Source organism: Chiloscyllium plagiosum, chromosome 37 (genome assembly GCF_004010195.1).
Source record: "Chiloscyllium plagiosum isolate BGI_BamShark_2017 chromosome 37, ASM401019v2, whole genome shotgun sequence".
In the NCBI taxonomy this organism is placed as follows: domain Eukaryota; kingdom Metazoa; phylum Chordata; class Chondrichthyes; order Orectolobiformes; family Hemiscylliidae; genus Chiloscyllium; species Chiloscyllium plagiosum.
The window spans coordinates 2,228,063-2,250,411 of NC_057746.1; the positions used below are offsets into that span (position 1 = coordinate 2,228,063).

The window sequence follows — 22,349 nt, forward strand, 5'->3', positions numbered from 1 at the left end:
AGTGACCAGTGGGGTACCGCAGGGATCAGTGCTGGGACCGTAGCTTTTTACAATATACATTAATGATAGAGAAGATGGTATTAGCAATAACATTCGCAAATTTCATCAGCTGGGTGGCAGGGTGAAATGTGATGAGGATGTTAGGAGATTACAGGGTGACCTGGACAAGTTAGGTGAGTGCTCAGATGCATGGCAGATGCACTTTCACGTGGATAAATGGATCCTTATCCACTTTGGTGGCAAGAACAGGAAGGCAGATTACCACCTAAGTGGAATCAATTTAGGTAAAGGGGCAGTACAGAGAGATCTGGGGGTTCTTGTACACCACTCAATGAAGGTAAGCATGCAGGTACAGCAGGTAGTGAAGAAGGCTAATAGCATGCTGGCCTTCATAACAAGAGGGATTGAGTATAGAAGCAAAGAGGTTCTTCTGCAGCTGTACAGGGCCCTGGTGAGACCACACCTGGAGTACTGTGTGCAGTTCTGGTCTCTAAATTTGAGGAAAGACATTCTGGCTATTGAGGGAGTGCAGCGTAGGTTCACGAGGTCAATTCCTGGAATGGCGGGATTATCTTACACTGAAAGACTGGAGCGACTGGGCTTGTGTACCCTTGGGTTTAGAAGACTGAGAGGGGATCTGGTTGAGACATATAAGATGATCAAAGGATTGGACACTCTGGCGGCAGGCAACATGTTTCCGCTGCGGGGTGAGTGCCGAAACAGAGGACACAGCTTAAAAATACGGGGTAGACCATTTAGGACAGAGATGAGGAGAAACGTCTTCACCCAGAGAGTGGTGGCTGTGTGGAATGCTCTGCCCCAGAGGGCAGTGGAGGCCCAGTCTCTGGATTCATTTAAGAAAGAGTTGGATAGAGCTCTCAAGGATAGTGGAATCACGGGTTATGGAGATAAGGCAGGAACAGGATACTGATTAAGGATGATCAGCCATGATTATATTGAATGGCGGTGCAGGCTCGAAGGGCAGAATGGCCTATTCCTGCACCTCTTGTCTATTGTTTTGAAGATGAGTAGACAAGCTGATCGAATAGTTTGAGAGAATAGTTCCTCGGAGAGTCTAGAACAAGGGACTGAGCATTAAAATTAAAGTGAGGCTGTTCAGGGTGATGTCAACAAACATTTCTTCACAAAAATGGGACTGGAAATCTCAAACTCTGTACCCACAAAAATCTGTTGAAGCTGGGGGTCAATTGAAAAATTCAAAACTGTGATTGATAGATTTTCTGTTAGGCAAGAGGATTAAAGGTTAGAGAATCGAGACAGGTAAGAGCTAAGATACAGATCAGCCATGATGTACCAGGCTCAATGAATCAATGCATGCTAGAGGATCCAATTTAACTCTTGAGGTGTGACAACTGTGTGAGGGATTTCGAACAGATTCAAACCCATTCTGTTGGGGTTTCTCCCAGGGGTCTGTGTACCTGTGTTGATGGATCAAGAGCTACACTGGCCGTGTGAAAGACTTGTCACACATCTCATATCTGAAAGGTTTCTCACAATGTGGATTCGCTGGTGCTTCAGAAGTTTGGAGGAGTGGGTAAAAGCCTCGTCACAAACATTTCACCTGAAGGGTTCTCCCCAAGTGAGTCCTCAGATATTCGAGGAGGGTGAAGTTGTTATGAATGCTTTACCACCTATAAGACCATAAGGCACAGGAACAGAAGTTAGGCCATTCGGCCCTTCGAGTCCACTCTGCCATTCACTCATAGCTGATAGGTTTCTCAACCCCATTCTCCCGCTTTCTCCCTGTCACCCTCAATCCCCTTCACAATCAGAACTTTTCCACCTCTGTTTTAAATATACTCAATGACCTGGCCTCCACAGCCTTCTGAAATATACTCAATGACCTGGCCTCCACAGCCTTCTGTGGCAATGAATTCCATAGATTCACCATTCCCTGGCTGGAGAACTTTCTCCTTATCTCCGTTCTAAAAAGTCTTCCCTTTACTCTAAGGCTGTGCCCTCAGGTCCTAGTCTCTCCTACCAATGGAAACATCTTCCCAACATCCACTCTGTCCAGGCCATTCAGCATCCTGTAAGTTTCAATCAGATATCCCCTCATCCTTCTAAATTCCATCAACTTCTAAATTCCCAGAGTCCTCAAACGTTCCTTTCATTCCTGGGATCATTCTCGTGAACCTCCTTTGGACCTGCTCCAGGGCCAACACATCCTTCCTGAGGTATGGGGCCCAAAATCACTCCAAATGGGATCTCTACAGAGTCTACTACTGACTCAACTTGCAAGTTTATCTTAAGAGAAACCTGGACTAGGACTCCCAAGTCATTTTGCACGTTAGATTTCTGAATTTTCTCCCCATTCAGAAAAATATTGTATTTTATCTGCCACTCTTTTTACCTGTCCAAATCCTTCTGCAGCCTCCCTGCCTCCTCAGTACTATCTGCCCTTGAACTATATTTGTATCATCTGCAAACAAAGTTGTGGTCCCAACACCAACCCTTCTGGAACACCACTTGTCACTAGTTTCCATCCTGAGAAAGACCTTGTTATCCCCACACTCTGCTTTCTGCCAGACAGCCAAGCTTCTATCCATGTTGCCTCTAACACCATGGACCCTTATCTTACTCAGCAGCCTCCTGTGCAGCACCTTATCTAAGGCCTTCTGGAAGTCTAGATAGATAATATCCATTAGCTCTCCTTGGTCCAACCTGCTCATTACCTCCTCAAAAGAATTCCAACAGATCTGTCAGGCATGACCTCCCCTTGATGAAACCATGTTGACTTTGCCCTATTTTACTATGCACTTCCAAGTATTTACCCACCTTGCATGTTAATGATCACTGCCTTGTGTGAATGATCTGGTGTCATACCAGGCTCTATGATTGTTCAAAGTCCTTGTTACACACCTCACACTTGAGTAAACTGTGCTCTTTGTGAAACCTTTGGTGCCTCAGGAGAGGACTGGTTGGAAGCCTCTTCAGTAAATTCATACCTGTAGGGTTTGTCCTGTGTGGACTCTCTGATGTCTCAGGAGGCTCGTAGACTGTGTGAAACGTTTATCACAAACCTCACATTTGAAGGGTTTCTCCCCTGTATGGACTGTTTGATGAACTAGGAGGCTTGATGAACACGCAAAGGCTTTGTTACACACTCCACACACGAATGGCTTCTCCCCTGTGTGAATGCGGTAATGTACACGGAGACTCACTGAATGCGAGAATGATTTGTCACACACCTCGCATGTAAACGGCTTCTCCCCTGTGTGAACAAGTTGGTGGGAACGAAGTTTTGAGGAGCGGGAGAATGATTTGTTACATACGTCACACGTGAAAGGTTTCTCTCCTGTGTGAATACGTTGATGTATGCGGAGTGTTGATGACTCTGAGAATGATTTGTCACACACATCACACATGAATGGTTTCTCTCCTGTGTGAATACGTTGATGTGCATGGAGATTGGATGACTTTGAGAAGGATTTATTGCACACCTCACATTGGAAGGGTTTCTCTCCTGTGTGAACACTCTGGTGCATCAGAAGCCTGGTAGATGTTGTGAAAGCTTTATCGCAAACCTCACATTTGAAGGGTTTTTCTCCTGTGTGGATTGACTGATGGACCAGGAGGTGTGATAACTGTGTGAAAGCTTTGTCACACACCTCACAGGTGAACGGTTTCTCTCCTGTGTGAATGCGATGGTGCACATGGAGGGTCACTAAAGATGAGAATGACTTGTTACATACCTCACATGTGAATGGTTTGTCCCCTGTGTGACTATGTTGGTGTATGTGAAGATTCGATAACTGTGAAAAGGATTTGTCACACACCTTGCACTTGAATGGTTTTTCCCCAGTGTGAATACGTTGATGTCTGCGGAGATTTGATAACTGTGAGAAGGATTTCTCACACACCTCACACTTGAAGGGTTTTTCCCCTGTATGAATGCGTTGATGTACGCGGAAATTCATTGAGTGTGAGAATGATTTGTTGCACACCTCGCATGTGAAGAGTTTCCCCCGTGTGTGAATAAATTGGTGTTTGTGAAGACTTGATGAGAATACAAATGATTGATTGCATTCCTTACGTGTGAATGGCTTCTCCACAGTGTGATTGCTCTGGTGCATGTGAAAATTTGAGGAATCTGGGAAATCCTGATCATACAGCCCAGACTTGACTGGATTCTCCTCCATGGGGAAGATCAATAGATGCACTTTACACGTCTTATGACATGATGGGCCCAACTCAAACTTGAACAGTCTCTCATATGTAAGAATCAGTCAGTAGTTCATGAGGCTTGATGAATGATTGAAGCTCTCACCACACTTGGAGCCAATCATACTTCTTCCCAGCCGCACCTTGACCGATCACCCACAGCCGAACCTTCAGAAAGGTTGGTTCTGATGGAAGGCTCCACACCACTGACCAGTTTCAGATCTGATGACGAGTCGAAGCGCCCCCCGACCTGACCGATTTCCAGATGATGGTTTCACTGCCAAACCTTCTCTGTGTTGGGACTGGATGTCTTCGCACAGTTGTGCAGCTGGTCCTTGGGTGATGATCAGGATCTGTCTGCAGTGTCTATCCTCGCTATATTCTCTGGTGTAGTTCATTGCAATCTTTCTGTAAAACACAAAAAGGAAAAATTATTTCCTTCAACGCCCTCTCTTCCTTTGCTGAAGAGGCTGAATGCTCAGTTTACAGACTGTTCCACAGTGAGTGCCAGTCTGCTATTCTCCTGTGTGGTGGAATTAGATACAAATTATTTATATTTCCTCACTTGACTGTCACATATCCTCTGTTTCTAGCAGGGACACTGGATAGTGACGAAGAGCAGACAATGTGGCTCCTTTCTTTCTTCCACCCAGATCTCCATCTTCCCAGATACCATTAAAGTAATGGAAAAGACAGTTGGGCTGAGTGTAAAATGGGTTATCGATTGACCTTGAATTTGTGTTGTGCTAGCGTGGACCAGTTTTACCCTTCAGGATTGTGTGTCATACAAAAACACTCAAGAAAAATATGTTAATTCAGTGGAGGTCTAAAAGGCTAGTTTTTGAAGAAAATTATTTGAAGAAAGCACACTGAGCAGGAAGTGCAAGAAGCTGAGGAAAACATTGTTTCAGTTAGCTGATGGAAGGGTTCTGGTTTATAGTGGGAAATTAGATATAAATGCATTGCATTCACTCAGACGGCACGTCCCAAATTCAGTCATCAGCCACAGCACTGGGCCAAACGATCAAATCCAAACCCAGGCTTTTGGGAAAGATTTTCAGGAAAACTCTTTAAGGAAGATATTAGAAGATGTTGCAATCAGTGTGTCTCCAGGTATGGCAGTTGAAATGCTATGGTGCTGGATTAACAATCACAGAAAGTTACACACATATAATTATGGTGAGAAACAGGCCATTTGGCCCAATTCGATATGCTTCACATGAGCCTCCTCTCAATCTCTTCATCACACCCCATCAGCAGATCCTTCTGATCCTTTCTCTCTCATGTGCACCGGGGGTTCAATTCCCATCATCGGTATGAGGTTATCATGAAGGACTCTCAACCTCTTCCCTCACCCAAGTTCTGGTAGCCCTCAGGTTAAATCACCACCAATTGCTCCTCTCTAATAAGAGAGTAGCCCCTATGGTCTGGTAAGACTATGGTGACACAACAGCTTATCTAGTTTTTTTTTAGATTACCTACAGTGTGGAAACAGGCCCTTCAGCCCAACAAGTCCACATCAACCCTCCGAAGAGAAACCCACTCCCCTATATTTACCCTTGACTAATCCACCTAACATTACGGGCAATTTAGCACGGCCAATTCACCTGACCTGCACAGCTTTGGACTGTGGGAGGAAACCGGAGCACCCGGAGGAAACCCACGCAGACACAGGGAGAATATGCAATGTCCACACACAGATGCCTGAGGCGGGAATTGAACCCAGGTCCCTGGTGCTGTGAGGCAGCTGTGCTAACCACTGAGCCACCGTGCCTTAAAGGTATCTCTGCTCTTCAGATTGTGAAAGTGAACTTAATCAATATTAGAATTTGTGGAATAGAATCAAAACAAAAACACAAACACTTTCAGCTTATCCTAAATATCCAAATACTGATCTTCACAAAAGTGAACCTTCTACAACTGCATGGTCTGGTTTCATGTGACTCTAGTCCTGTGCAACGTAGTTACGTTTGAACTGACCTCTGAAGAGGTTAACCAAACACTGTAAATAATCACTACAAAGTCCAATAACAAGAGGAAAATCACTGAAGCTTGGACATTCCTGACATGTTGTAAGAATAAGATGAAGGTGATGTTTGCACAGTGAAATCACTTACCAAGAGCTGAGGACACGTGCCTAAGTGAGGAGGCCCCCAGACTGGTCAATGAGCAGTGACACTCGCTGAATCGTATCGATGTGGAAAAGTCCCAGACTCGTCCATCACCCTCAATGAGCAGAACACTGCAGATGCGGGTAATATGAAATAAAGATAGAAAATACTTTTAAATGTCAGCAGGTCAGGCTGGATCAATGGAGAAACGGACAAATGGATGTTACATTTCATGTCTATAACCTTTCATCAGTATTGTGAGAAGTTGGAAATGGAATAGGTTTTGAATGAGCTGTGGATGGGACAAGGAGAAAGACAGAAATCTGTTGCGAGAAAAGGCAGAGATATAGAATTACAAAAATGGAATGCTCCAAGGTCAAAGGCAATGGAGATTGGGCAAGAGATAAATAAATACACACTATTACAAACTACTTAAATACACACTATGAAGTGACCACTCACAGTGCACAGGATAACAAACAGCTTCCAATACACACACAGAACACAGGAAATTAGTAAGAATCTTCAGACACTCTGCACCTCCCACATATTGACACCTCACCTCCTCATATTCAGGAATAATCCATCAACAAATCTCAGCCTGGAAATCAGAGGGAAATGCTTCCAATAAACACACTCAATATCCAACACACAGCTCCAGTCACACAGTTCAGCACAAAGCACCGAGTAAACAGCTCTCTCAGCTGGATCTTCTCACACAGCATAAGGGACATTTCCACCCCTGACTGCCCACAGGATAGTCAGACTGCCTGAAGATTGGTGTGGATATTATGGGATACAATTTGTATAAAAGCTGCTCCTTCACTCACCATCTCCTCACTTGGTTTTCAGTCCCTATAGGAAGTGAACCAGCTCTGGAAGAGGAAGAGGAGACAATGGGCAGAGTGGGTGGACTCTCTGATTGACGTCTCTCACAGTCAATCCAAATATTTCTGATTTATCATGGTATTCAATTAGATGAAAGACTTAACAGACAATCAATTCTTTAATGTATAATTTCAGTTACATCACATTAATTTTTGCTGTAAATTCTGTTAGGATCGAGCCCTCCACTATCACCAGATGAAGGAGCGACGCTCCGAAAGCTAGTGCTTCCAATTAAACCTGTTGGACTATAACCTGGTGTTGTGTGATTTTTAACCAAATATTTCTGGAGTAACATGAGTTTCCTGAAACTTGGGAAACTGACCGGGGAAATGGAGGTGACTTTGAGCAACAGATCAGGTGGGGATTTAAACTTGTTATTGTCCCATCTGAATAAAACCTCACTTATTGCAGCTGCTGTCTCAGTTCCTCGGGTAAATGTTTGACAGAGATTTCTAGTGTGAGAAGAGCATTCTTCACACTAAGAGGCTTTCAAACTGACAACATCAGTGTGGGATCAGTATCCTCAGTTGTGTTTGATAGAAAATCAACACAGGAAGACCCACAACTTCCCAAGGCAGTGATGACGTGCTGTGATGTTAAGAAAGCACCATATTTCCAGTGGGGAGATCATCAAAGGTCAGATGGTGCATGAGACATTTCTGCTGTCAGTTCATGTGCTGGATATAGTGATAATGTTATAAGCATTTTTCTCAAAGATACATACTGAACTTGAAACATAACACAACAATTAAAGCATATATGAGTGGTCCAGAGATGATTGGACAATGTGCATGCTGAAAGGATGCTACTCCTTGTGGGAGAACTAGATTAGGAGGCACAGTTTAGAAAATAACAGTTTCTCACTTAAAATGGAGATAAGAATTTTTAGTATCAGTGATTGTGAGTTTCTAGAATTCTCTTCCACAGATAACAGTATTGGCAGGGATACTAAGACTTTGACTAATATGAGTACCAATCAGAATCGGGGTAGACAGCTATGTGTCTCCAAGGCCACAATCAGTTGATAATCACTGAATCTTACGGAGTTGCAGAGCTGGCTTGAGGGCACAATGGCCTGCTGTTCCTATCTCACATGTTTGTATTTTCTCACTGGAGTAAACCAGAAGAATCACTGTAAGTAACCTATAGGTGGCACTGGGATAATTTATCAGAGACATTGGGAGGAATCAATAATAGATACTTAGTGTAATCTATAGGAGCAAAAACAGACTTCTGTCAAGTTCTCCAATGCACAATCCCATGAACAAAGGCCTTACGCATTCCTGATGAAGGGCTTATGCTTGAAACGTCGATTCTCCTGCTCCTTGGATGCTGCCTGACTGACTGTGCTTTTCCAGCACCACACTTCTCAGCTCTACACTTTACCCTCTTAACACTATTGTATAAGCTTTTGAGAATTGACCAACAACCTACTCCCTATATGAGATATTCCAAATGTGACAATGTTACGGGATTCTGAGTAATCAATGTTAAAACATCGGACAAAAATAATTACCCAGACTGAGAGTACCAAAATCTGAATAATATACAATAATTCCCCATGATCTGTGTAAAAGTGTGCGAACTCTCCACAAGTCTGAGATGTAAAATCCAGGATTGTGCTGCACTCCTTCCTACCATGCTCTGTACCTGGACAGCAAACCAACCAGGGATTCAGCTTCAAGTCCACAGCTTGAACCCCCCCCCCCCAACCACACACACACACACCCCACCCGGCAACCTTGCTGCTGAAATTGCTGAGCTGGAAATGTGTTGCTGGAAAAGCGCAGCAGGTCAGGCAGCATCCAGGGAACAGGAGAATCAACGTTTCGGGCATAAGCCCTTCTTCAGGAAAGAAGGGCTTATGCCCGAAACATCGATTCTCCTGTTCCCTGGATCTGCCTGACCTGCTGCGCTTTTCCAGCAACACATTTCCAGCTCTGATCTCCAGCATCTGCAGACCTCACTTTCTCCGCTGAAATTGCTGAGAAAGACAAACGGATCCCACATTGACCATAAAACCTCAACAACAGATTATTGGTTTTTAATGAGCCACTAACATGTGGATGTAACTTATTTGGTGAGACAACAGTTGACGTTGGACGCTGACTATGTCTCTATAAAAGCTGTGTCCACAACTTCCACAGCACAGTGACCATTACAGCTGGTTTCACACAAAATAATCCAACATTTCAACACTTCCTCACAAAATGTTCCTGTAATTTGTGATAAAAATGTTTTATATTGAGATTGTAATATCTCTAATAGAAGAATAGATGTCAACATTTATCAGTTTTGTCCCAAAATCTTGTGAAACTCAACATCTCCAGAAATACCTCGGTCATTGCAACAATAGCTCACATTTGGTGAGAAAATGTTGAAGAGATTTTCTCTGGAAGTGTCTACCTGTATTTGTTGGAGAGAGGGACAGGCCATCTACTCAAACATGACTGAATTGCAGTCCCAAGCCCAGAAAGCTTCCCCTTCACTGAGATTCTTCCACAGGAACTCAGCTCAATTCGAACCGCACACAATCCCGCTTCGAACTACATTACCCATGCTGCATGTGGGACCCCACGCCTGAGCAGTGAGAGGCGGCCGCATGAAATCTGGGGAGAGCCAGTCCGCGGTGCCTGACGGGGGTTGTAGTTCTGATACACGCAACGGCGATGGGCGCCCAGCGATCGGGAATTTGAGGTCAACCCCTGTACATGGCTAAAAGTCACACAACACCAGGTTATACCAGGTGCCCACAACCACCTGATGAAGGAGCAGCGCTCCGAAAACTAGTGCTTCCAATTAAACCTGTTGGACTGTAACCTGGTGTTGTGTGATTTTTAATTTTGTACACCCCAGTCCAACACCGGCATCTCCAAATCCTGTAAATGGCGGCCTCTGGTGGTTGGAGTCGCGATCGCAACCCGTTCCCCTCCTCGGGAGTTCCCCATGTCCGTTCAGGCCCTCGTCCCTCCTTCAATGTAACCCCAATGCCTCCTCTTTCTCTTTCTTAAGCTAATTTCTAACGCTCTGAAGACCTGTGCAGTGGAACTATCTGTGCTCTTAGCCAAGCAGTTCTAGTTCAGCTGCAATATCTATGTGACAATGTGAAAAATTGCCAAGGTGTGTCTTCAAATTTGCATGACGTTAACTGTCCTCCACTCCTCCAGGTGGGAAATAGACTGATTAGTAAAGTTAGATCACATGGGAAAAATGGACAGCTTATCAATTGGATACAAAATTGGCTTGACTGGAGGAGACAGACTGTGGTCATGAAGGGTTGTTGTTCAGACTAGAGGCCTGTGACTGGTGGTGTTCCACAGGGATCAATGCTGGGTCCACTGTTTTTTGTTATTTACATGAACAATTTAGATGAAAATATAGAAGGCATGATTATTAAATTTGTGGATGATATGAAAATTGGTGGCATCGTGGACAGTGAAGAAGGTTATCTAAGAGTACAATAGTACCTTGATTAGATAGGCCAAGGGGGACTAGGAATGGCAAATGGAATTTAATTTGGATAAATGTGAGGTGTTGCATTTTGATAAGATAAACAAATGCAGAGTTTACACAGTTTAGGGTTGTCAGTGCAGGCATCACAGGTAGATAGGACAGTGAAGAAGAAGATGTTTGGTACACTTGGTCAGAACATTGTATGTTGCAGCTAAACAAGATGTTGGTGAGGCCATTTTTGGAGTACAGTGTGTAGTTCTGGTCACCCTGCTTTGAAAGGGGCAGCACAGTGGCTCAGTAGTTAGCACTGCTGCCTCACAACACCAGGGTCCCAGGTTTGATTCCAGCCTTGGGCGACTGTCTGTGTGGAGTTTGCACATTCTCCCCGTGTCTGTGTGGGTTTCCTCTGGGTACTCTGGTTCCCTCCCACAGTCCAAAGATGTGCAGGTTAGGTGAATTGGCCATGCTAAATTGACCAAAGTGTTAGGTGCGTTAGTCAGAGGGAAATGGGACTGGGTGGGTTACTCTTCGGAGGGTTGGTGTGGACTTGTTGGGCCGAAGGGCCTGTTTCCACACCATCCCACTAAGTGTGGGATGAGGAGCCCTAGAAAAATTTGAATTAATGGGCTGGTTGGGCTCATATGTGGCACACAGAAAGATCGCTCTTTGTTGTAGGTCAGTCACCTCAACTCCAGGACATCTCTGCATGAATTTCTCAGGGTAGTGTCCTACACCAAATAATCTTCAGCTGCTTAATCAATGACCGTCCCTCCAGCATAAGGTCAGAAGTGGGGATGAAGGAACGTATGTGCCACCCAAATACCAAGCAAAGATCAGCAAGAGAAACTCCAACCATGGTCTGTTGATACTCTTCATATCACTGAATTCCACCACCATCAACATCCCAGGGGTAATCATTGACCAGAAACTGAACTGGACTAGCCATGTAAATACAGTAGCAAGAAGAGCAAGTCAGAGGCCAGGAATCCTGCAGGGAATAACTCACCTCCTGACTCCCCAAAACCTGTTCAGCATCTGCAAGTATGATCGAATACTCCCCACTGGCCTAGAGAAGTGCAGCTCCAACAACACTCATGAACATTAACACCATCCAGGACTCAGCAACCCATTTCTTTGGAAATCCATACACCACCAACACTCAGCATTTGCATCATGTACAAGAAGCACTGCAGAAATTCATCAAGGACCTTGACCAACTAGAAGGACAAGGCCAGCAGATACATACAAATTTCACCACTAAAAGTTGCCCCCAAAGGATCAATTCATTCATACTTGGCACTTCTCACTGCTTTTTAAACTGTCACTAGCTCAAAATCTGGGAACTCCCGAACAGGACTGCGGTTGCACCGGTATCATACAGACTCCAACAATTCAAGAAGTCAGGTCATCACCTCTTACTCCAGAGTAATTAGGAATACTCTATAAATGCTGACAGTCAGTGAAGCCCACTTCCAGTGAATGAAAGAAACCTCCCTCAATCTGGGTAAATGTCTGAGGTAAAATCACTTGCTGAATCACATTGTTATCGGGAGTTCTGAGCAAGGGTCACTGGACACGAAATGATGACTCTGATTTCTCTCCAAAGATGCTGCCAGACCTGATAAGCTTTTCCAGCAACTTCTGTTTTTGTTGCTCCAGAAATATTGTGATTGACTGTGAAAGATGTCAATCAGAGAGCCCACCCACTCTGCACATTGTCTCCTCTTCCTCTTCCAGAGCTGGTTCACTTGCTTTTATACAAATTGTATCCCATAATATCCACACCAATCTTCAGGCAGTTTGACTATCCTGTGGGCAGTCAGGGGTGGAAATGTCCCTTATGCTGTGTGAGAAGATCCAGCTGAGCAGTCTGACTATCCTGTGGGCAGTCAGGGGTGGAAATATCCCTTATGCTGTTTGAGAAGATCCAGCTGAGAGAACTGTTTACTCGGTGCTTTGTGCTGAACTGTTTGACTGGAGCTGTGTGTTGGATATTGAGTGTGTTTATTGGAAGCATTTCCCTCTGATTTCCAGACTGAGTTTGTGATGGCTCATTCCTGAATATAAGAAGGTGAGGTGTCATTATCTGGTAATTGCAGAGAATCTGAAGATTCTTACTAATTTCCTGGTGTTGAGTTCTATGTGTGTTGGGAGCTGGGTATGTTCTGTCTTTTCAAATTTGTCCAAGACCTCCCACCATTCTCTTGCTATAAGAAATGAAAAGTTGTATTTATATCGAGGCTTTCACGACTACAAGAAATTTGAAAATGCTTTACCATTAATGAAATATTTTTGAAGGTGGTCACTGTTGTAATGTAGGAGATGTGACAGTTCATGTGCAAATAGCAAGATCCCAAATGTGTTAACACTCTCACAATTTACCATGGATCATTGAACTGTGTTTAAGGTCCTGTATAAATGCAAATTATTGTTTATTGTGTAAAATGTCAGATTGTGACCAGGCATTCAGTTATAGCAGCGTAATTCCCCTTATACTTCACCATCCAACTGAACCTTTGCTGTGAAGCAGTTTCCCAGACTCCCAGTAAAAGAAGATATAGTTATAACCTCAGATCTTCAGCACTGCAGGGTAGGAATGGATGAACACGGGTTCAAACTCGATGTGTTAAGGAGCATTGCAAGATGACCACTTGGGCTGTGGTTGCTCTCCCAGTGTGACTGGCAGGGATTTGGTTCCTGCTATTAATCTAGGTAGACAGAGAAAGAAATAGTTAGAGGGACAGCAGTAAAGGGAGAGCCATTACTCCTGTTGACATGTCTATTTACTCGTTTAATGATAATCATGAAATGAGGGCTGCGCTGGGCTGTGAGATTGTGGTGGAGTCTAATCCTGCTGCTGCTGATGGCTCACTGCACCTCAAGGACATCTAGTCTACATCCCTTTTAATGATGAACATGATGAAGGACTCATTTATCAGTTGGGCAGAGAGCAATAGATTTCCTTGAAATTTGCTCGACCTGAAGCTGTAGGTTGGATGCCTTGGGTTTGTGATAGGGGTCAGTCAGTCATGTCAGGTGAGGATAATTTTTGCGAGGTAATGAGGGCAGTTGGGTGGATTGGGATTTTGTGTGGGTTGGCAAAGGTCAGTGTAAGTGATTGCTGTGTTTGTTCTGGAATTGTCCAGATGTTGGACTAAGAAATTTTATTTCTACCTAAAATTTCTTGGTTAACTATTGGTTAAGTACTGTACCATATAAATGTCCAAAGTCTCTAACTCTGAATCAAAATCAAAGACATTTATGTTCAAGGGAGCAGGCAAATTGTCCATCTTCTGATGTATTCTGGGGTATTCCGGTCAATGAGTCAGGACTTCGACAGGGTCCTGAAGTACACATTAGGTCATCTATCTGGCCTCTGAACATCTCAACATTTGGTCCACTGGTTGAAAAGTCCATTTTTTTCCAGAACGCTTCATTATTTCCCAAACGCATGGGCTTGGATTTGATCATTTTTGCCCAGAGCTGTGGCTGAAAACTGAATTTGGGATGTGCAATCTGAGTGAGTGCAATTGATCTAAATTGGTAGATTAAACGGTACCCTTCAGTCAGCTACACTGAAACAGTATTTTCCTTAGCTTCTAGAACTTCCTCCTCAGTGTGTTTTCCTCAAATAAGTTTGGAAAACAAAGGGAGAACTTTCAAAATCTTTATTGAATTAATATTTCTCCAGAATGTTTTTACATTAAGCAAAGACTCTAAGGTCTTCATCAGGAAGAGTCAAGCTCACAGTGGACTGACAGCCAGTGTTACATTCTACCCAACTGTTTTTTCCATTGTCCTCACAATGCCTGGAAAGATGAGGTTCTTGGAGGTGGGAACAATGTGGCCATGTTGTCTGCTCCTGGCCACTATGCAGTGTTCCTGCTGGAAACAGGGATACATAGCAGTCAAGTGAGGGAAACGAAAATACTTTATCTGACACCTCCCCCCCCGCCTCCGTGCCCACCACCACCACCAAAGAAAAGCCCCCCACATAGGGAATAGCAAACTCACTGTGGAGTCAGCCCCTTCAGTAAAAGAGAGGAAGTTGGAGGAAATCATACTTCCTTTTCCTGTTTTACAGAAGGATTGCCCCGTACTACAGCAGAGAATACAGGGAGGACAGACACTGCAGAGAGATCCTGACCATCACTGAAGGAACAACTTCACAACTGTGGGAAGACATCCAGTCCCTTTGCAGGATTGCTCAACACAGAGAAGGTTGAGCAGTCTAGCCATCATCTAGGAATCAGTCAAGTCAGGGGAGCTTTGACACATCATCAGATCTGAAACTGGTCAGTGGAGTGGAGCCTTCCATCAGAACCAGCCTTTCTGAAGGTTCGGCTGTGGGTGATCGATCAGGGTGAGGCTGGGAAGAAGTGTGAGTGGCTCCAAGTGTGGCGAGAGCTTCAATCATTCATTGAGCCGCATTAACCAGTGACTAATTCCTTACAGGGGAGAGGCTGTTTGAGTGTGAGGTGTGAGAGGAGGGCTTTACAGCCTCATAAGATCCTTCAACACACAAGGTGCATCGGTTTTATAACTGTTAACACATCAACATGGAGGAGAAGCTGTTCAGGTGTGAGGTTTGTGAGGTGCGTTTTACTCGATCCTCTGATCTCCTGAGGCACCAGAGGATCCACACAGGGGAGAAACCCTTCCAGTGTGAGGTGTGTGACCGAGCCTTCGCACATTCATCAACACTAATGAATCACCGGCTCATCCATACTGGGGAGAAACCATTCAAGTGTGAGGTTTGTGATCAGGCCTTCACACGGTTATCGACTCTCATGAATCACCGATTCACCCACACAGGGGAGAAGCCGTTCAAGTGTGAGGTGTGTGAGCAAGCCTTTACTTGGCCAACCACTCTCATGAAACACCGACGTGTTCACACTGGGGAGAAACCATTCAAGTGCGAGGTGTGTGACAAGAACTTTGCGCAGTCATCAGCCTTGGTGGATCACCGACACATTCACACAGGGGAGAGGCCTTTCATGTGCGAGGTTTGCACCAAATCATTCTCGCAGTTATCATCCCTCCGCGTACACCAGCGCATTCACACAAGGCAGAAGCTGTTCAAGTGCGAGGTATGTGACAAATCCTTCTTGCACTCATCTCATTTTCGTGTACACCAGCGCATTCATGCAGGGGAGAAGCCATTCAGTTGCGGGGTATGTGACAAATCGTTCTCACATTCATCGACCCTCCGTGCACATCAACGTATTCACACAGGAGAGAAGCCATTCAGGTGCGAGGTTTGTATGAAGGCTTTCAGCTACTCCTCAAATCTGCTGAGGCATCAGAGGATTCACACAGGGGAGAAACGCTTTAAGTGTGAGATGTGTGACCGAGCATTCACACATGCAGCAACTCTCGTAAATCATCGACGTGTGCACACCGGGGAGAAGCCATTCACGTGTGAGGTATGTAACGAGGGCTTTGCAGGATCGTCAGGCCTGGTGAATCACCAGCGCATTCACACAGGGGAGAAACCGTTCACTTGTGAGGTGTGTGGCAAATCATTCTCACGGACTTCGACTCTTCGTGAACACCAACGCATTCATACAGGGGAGAAGCCATTCGCGTGCGAGGTATGTGAGAAAACTTTCTCAAATTCGTCCCACTTTCGCGTGCATCAACGTATTCACACGGGAGAGAAACCCTTCACCTGTGAGGTGTGTGACAAAGCTTACAGAACCTCCTCGAATCTCCTAATTCATCAGAGAATCCACACTGGGGGAGAAACCCTTCAAGTGAGAAATTTATGATAAAACTCTGAATATTTCAAACCTCCTGAGATCCCAGGGGCTGCATTCTGGTCAGAAATTATTCAGATGTGAGTTGTGTGACAAGGTTCTCACGTTCTTCTGGTTTCATCCGGTCCATCAATGCACTCATACCAGAAGAAACCCTATCAGTGTGGGTTCTGTGATAAAGTCTTCACAGCGTTGTTTCACCTCCTGGAACATCAGTGAACCTACCTGAGAGACAGACTCTTCCAGTATGACATGTGCCAGGATTGATGCCTGTCACTGTACACTGACATCTGTCTACGTTGTTTACCATCCAATGCTCACACAGGGGGAGCTGACATTCTAAGGGACTGTCTGTCTCAGCTGGGTCTAACTCAAACCACTCCCACCATCAGGTCAATCATTTCAACAAGGTCAATTTCACATTTGTCTAGATCTGCAAACTTCACCAAAAGAGGACATCAATATGAATAGAAGCTCCTGGATAAATTCATCATCCTTTCAGTAGAGGGTCAGGTTTAAATCACTCACTGACTCTCACCATGACCAAGAAGACAATCAGATACTCACTGGTTAGAAATGCTTCAAGTTCTCATCATCCAGCACAAGCATCCGGGGAGGGGCCATCCTTGGGTAATAATGGAGGTACCTCAATTACCCTCAGTCTCTCTGGTCTGTGGAGGAGGAGAAGAATCAGCCAGGAATCAGCTGGGAAGGCAGAGGGAAGGGCAGGATGTGCCTCGGCTGTGACAGTCTCCATTGTCTCATAACATTCACTGTCTGGCTCTCCACATGCTGAATGGCCACACAAATAGAGCACCAGAGGCCAATCAATGCCCACAGTTTGTAGAGTACAGTCTTCTTCCTCTTGGACTTCAGGTCTTGTGGTGTCATTGTGCTGCATGAATGTTCATCACTGATCGAACAATTTGATGATCTGTCTGTCAGAACCAGTTCCCACATGGAGCGAGTGGTATAGTCATTACTTCAAATTTTGACTTGGGTTTAGATTTTCCAGAGGAACCTCTGACATGTTATTTATTACCAGAAAAATGCAAGCAAAATGTCAATGACTACATCAGGAATCCATCAATGCATTCATTGATCTGACCAAATATTTGACTCAGTCAGTCATGGGGCTCTGTGAATTGTGCTCCAATTGTTAGTAGAATTGGGTGTTAAGACTTAATTTCATTGATTAACCAATCTGGTAATAGTGGCAGTCAGTTTTATTTCAAGTGCCTGTATAAATAGAAATCAGTTACAATTAATTCAAAATCTTCATTGAGATCTGCATATATTAATTGAGTTACAGTATTGATTTGTCAGGTTTTGATAAGGTGGAGGTTTGAACACTCAATTTTGGACAATCTTAGACCTCGAACTCCCAGTTACTTGCGATTTTAATTCTCCATCTTGGTCCCATTCTGACCTCTGTCTGCAGTGGTATTCCAGTGAAACTCATCATATTGTACCTTAGCAGCCACTTCTCTCAAAAGTCTGCCATTTGTTTGGAGATCCACCATCTTCTGGAGGGCTCGCTCTGAAAAGAGTACAGAGTTTTAAAAAAAAGAAAGACTTGTGAAGATGTAACACATACGGAAGATGGAATATTGGCTGCAGTTCCTTTACAAGCCAACACAAGTCCTAGTGTACAGAATAGTTGCTGTCACCTTCCTTCTGAAGCCCAGACTGTGTAACAGTATTGCATAACAACACTAGAGAAAATTAATTAGCAAAGCAGTAGCATTCCATTAGCATTCAGAGGACCATTGAACACTCACTGTTGTCCTTCCTGAAGCCAGGTCCACAAGCATTCAAACAAACTATGAGCAAAATCAACTTGGAAATCTGTCCACGTGGCTGAAAATCAAGCCCTGCCCAGATGCCACTCTCTTATATTCCAGATGAGGACAGAAGGCACTGTGAGGCTTTCCCTGAGGAACAGCAGCATTGATCTTAATGACTGGGAGGAGCTTACTACCAATCGCTCAGAGTGGTGACAACTCGTCTATCAAACTGCGTCACACCTTCATGATGAGGCAGAGCCACAGGAGAGAAGGAAAGAAAAGGAAGACAATCCTAGTCTCCAGATCTCACTTCCCATGGGATGGCCCAGCCACATGAAGACCCCATATTGGAAGAAACTCAATGACCCTATAGAGACATCATCCTTCAACTGACAGTCAGCTGATGAGGAGGAGGAGGGGATGATTGAAAGTTTAGTCAAAGAGATGAGATTTGAGAAAGGTTTGAAATGAGAGGAGAGAGAGAAAGATGCAGAGCGATTTAAGGTGGAAATTGAGCAGCACGGATATCTGGATGGCTGAAGAAACAGCCATTAATGGGCAACTGAAGGAAATGGGACAGAATTGGAGGAGCAGTGATCTTGGAGGGAGATGGGGTGGAGGTGACAGAGAGGGAGAGTGTGAGATCCTGGAGAAATTTGTACTGGGGCCAGAGATTTTTAAATTGGAGGTATTGGGGACTGCAAGGTGTAGGTCAGTGAGCACAGGAGTGCTAGCTGTGAAAGTTAGGATAGAGAGCGCTGAGTTTTAGCTGAGATGAAATTTATAGAGGGTGGAAGATGGGGTGGGTGCTGGGCCGGAGAACATTGGAATGGTGTAGTCTAGCCTGGAAACAGCAACAGCATAGATGAGGATTTCAACAGCAGATGGACTAATGTGGTGTTGGAAATGGGCAGTATTACAGAGGGGTAAGCAGGTGATCTGTGTGATGGAATAGTTCATTTTGACTTGATTGGCTTGATTAATCATCTTCAACACCTCAATTAGATTACCCCATCATTTTCTACATTCAAGGGAATACAAGCTCAGTCTGTACAACTTGTTCTCATAATTTAATCCTTTAAACCCTTGGAATATTCTGTGAATATATACTGCACTCCCTCCAAGGCCAGTATATCCTCCCTGAGGTATGGTGCCCAGAACTGGATAGAGTAGCTGGAACATGACTTCCACATTGACACAGGGTCCTGCAGTAATAAGCAATTTTAACAAAGTGAAGCAGGACCTTGGTGCTTGATGTGGCCCAGATTGGGTGATGGACGAATAAACCAGTTGTGCTCTAATCTTCATGTCTTGAACTTGAGAAACAGTGAGATTGACCAGGATAGGATTAAAGGAAAGTTTGGGAACAAGGGTGTAGCAGGTGGATCTGATTGCATGATTAACCAGATTGTTTCTGTAGCTGTCAATGTAGTTAATGGAGGGCCAAGGGGCAGGGAGTTGGGAATTAGATAGCACCATCCAACTCACCTGGGGTAGAGGGTCTTCCAGTGTTGTCCTGTTTCCACCATCTATAGAAGCAAAATGCTCAGCGATACAGTATAGTTTTACCTCCTTCATCTTTATTCCGGGCCCTGGAGGGAGAGAGAATGATCGCTCATGTGCATAGAGACATGAGTTCACGGTCTTTTGTGGAAGAGCAGTTTCTCAATAAACTATATAGTCATTTTACAGGGAGGAGCATCCAGATAAGGCAATGGACATATTAATTGGGTGACCATTACAATCAGCGAGTATCAACAATAAAGATTAAGCCAACTGCTGTTACACAATGAATGTTCTTAACCTTGTTAACTGACATTACATACCGAACACTACCTCATCTTGTTAAATGGTTCTACATAATGAGTGCTTTTCCACCTTGTTAACCCATTACCCTTGCCTCCAGCACCCCATTGTTAACTCTTAAGTTCTCATCTGATCTGATTCATGCTTAGCTGAACCTCTTGTTTCACAAAACTCAGAATTTAACTCTTTCTCTGCCTGCTTATACTGTATACACATTCTCATTCCCTCCTTTTATCATTTCGTACCAACCAATGGCATTGCCAGCTTTCATAAGAATCTAATAGCCTGTATTTAGCAAGTTATTAATACACACCATGCAGTGATTATAATAACAAAAATTACTAGTCTATTCCTCTCATGTGAAAAAAAAACACCAGTAAAGTTCTTAAATCCACAGTCCTTAATGACCACTCCATCCCCTCCAAGTCGAGTGGAAATAAGCCAATTCTCCAAAATCTCCTTTAGTAAAGTCCAACCTGAAAACAAAATTCAGTCTGTCCTTGCATCACTCCTTGGAGAAATCTGAATTCTTGGATAAGAGCAATTAAATACTTAACAAAACTGATGAGACTGCTATCCTTGCAGAGATGCTTCAGATGGAGGATACCAGCGCATCTGAGTGTGCAGTGCAGCAGCTGCAGCACCAGGCTAGGTGAATGCAGCATTCTTTGCTGCTTCTGCTCCCACTCTGCTATTAAATGTAACAAAATCAAATGGCTGTTGTGATGTTAGCTTGATCAGTGAACTTCATATCCTTTAAATGATCGAAAGACAAGGTAAAGCTCATGTGGTTTAATGTCCATAGGAAGGCCACTGACAAAAAATGTACCGAACCCCTCTTCACTGTTGTTAGCTTCTTCACTTTCCGTGCTCAAGACTGATGAGCTGCTGTTACGCAATGAATGTTCTTAACCTTTTAAACTGGCTTCACATAATGAATAGTTTTCACCTTGTTAACTGATGTTACATACTGAACGCTATCCCATCTTGTTAAATGGTTCTACATAATGACTGCTTTTCCACCTTGTTAACCCATTAACCTTGCCTCCAGCACCCCATTGTTAACTATAAGTTCTTATCTGATCTGATTCATGCTCAGCTGAACATCTTGTTTCATAACACCCTATTTTATCTGAGTCATGTTCAGCTGAAACTCTTTTTCACAAAGCTCAGAACTTAACTCTTTCCCTACCTGCTTATACCCTATACACATTCTCACTAGAAATAGAAACTGATTGGTCCAAGGTCACTGGATCTCTGTAACCATTGGTGGGATCCTCTTCCGATGATGAGTGTTTGACTAATACCATGGGTAATGTTGTACTCTCCTTTCTGGGTGGACTGCTATCCTGAGTATGGGGAGGGAGTAGGGTTGAGTCTCTACAGATCTGAGTTCCCTCAGTCCATTATACTTCAATGTAATAATGGTGTGATATGTTCACCTTACACTCTTCCAAGATTCATTTCATGACCTGGGAAGGATCTTGAATAATTTTGAAATGCTTTGTTATTTTGGTTGATTTAAAATTTGATGCACACTGAATATTCCATTGATTCATGTTATTTAGGACGGTTTTACCAATTTCTGTACAGGTTTATAATTTGATAAATTAATTTATCAGCTGACACAAAGCTCTCTGATCTGTCAGCCTGGTGTGTTCCTATTCAAAATGCTGAATATCCTACAGTAAGAGTTTTGTATGCAATATATTGCTCAATTTCCCTGTGGGATGAGATCCTTTCTCTATCAATAGGTTTATAATTTCTAGTTCCCAGGAAGCAGATCATTTCCAGATGAAAGAAAGATTTGTTTTTATATATCAATTTTCACAATCTCGATCTGTCTGAAAGCACCTCCCTTTTAATAAAGTGCTTTTGAAGAGTAGTTAGTTATGATGAAAGAAACATTGGCAACTATTTTTTGCAAATTGGGTGGCTACAAAATGTGATGCTAACCAGATGATATATTTTTGTGAGAGTGTATTGATATCTACATTGATCAGGGCATGAAGGATAACTCCAGTCTTCCACAGTTATAGCAGGTGGCTTGGAATTTTAATCACTTCAAGTTTATCAATGTATTAAAATAAATAGAAAAGTATCTCTCCTTTGGAAATGGGTTGGACTGAAGAGGTAAAGCACTAGTTTTCTTAGGTTTGCAATGTGTTTATTCAGACCCCCAGCTGTTGTTTCAGTTCAATCTATAAGTAGTTTGTGGATTATGTCTAAAGATCCTCAAATCTATGGTATAAAAGAATAAGAGTATTTATTACTTATTTATCATAATTTCTATTGTTAATAAGCCTATGCTTTGTTTTATTATTAAAATAAAGACTGCAACATTCCGTGCTTATATTTTA

At 43.6% G+C, this 22,349-nt stretch overlaps 2 protein-coding genes across 2 annotated transcripts in view; one reads left to right on the forward strand and one right to left on the reverse strand.

The window, feature by feature from the left end:
* Window positions 1-7,165, reverse strand: part of LOC122541646 (zinc finger protein 271-like) — an 80,334-nt gene extending 73,169 nt beyond the window's left edge. The window contains exons 1-3 of the mRNA XM_043678576.1: window positions 7,127-7,165; window positions 6,303-6,427; window positions 3,045-4,593 (exon numbers count right to left, since the gene is read on the reverse strand). Coding sequence (XP_043534511.1) covers window positions 3,045-4,163 — 1,119 coding nt within the window. The 5' untranslated portion in view covers window positions 4,164-4,593; window positions 6,303-6,427; window positions 7,127-7,165. The remainder of the gene's footprint in view (window positions 1-3,044; window positions 4,594-6,302; window positions 6,428-7,126) is intronic.
* Window positions 7,166-12,508: 5,343 nt separating this feature from the next.
* The window catches only part of LOC122541197 (zinc finger protein 91-like), a 16,136-nt gene continuing 6,295 nt past the window's right edge, over window positions 12,509-22,349 (forward strand). Inside the window, exons 1-2 of the mRNA XM_043677822.1 lie at window positions 12,509-12,708; window positions 14,722-16,399. Of these exons, the coding sequence (XP_043533757.1) occupies window positions 15,197-16,399 (1,203 nt within the window). The 5' untranslated portion in view covers window positions 12,509-12,708; window positions 14,722-15,196. The remainder of the gene's footprint in view (window positions 12,709-14,721; window positions 16,400-22,349) is intronic.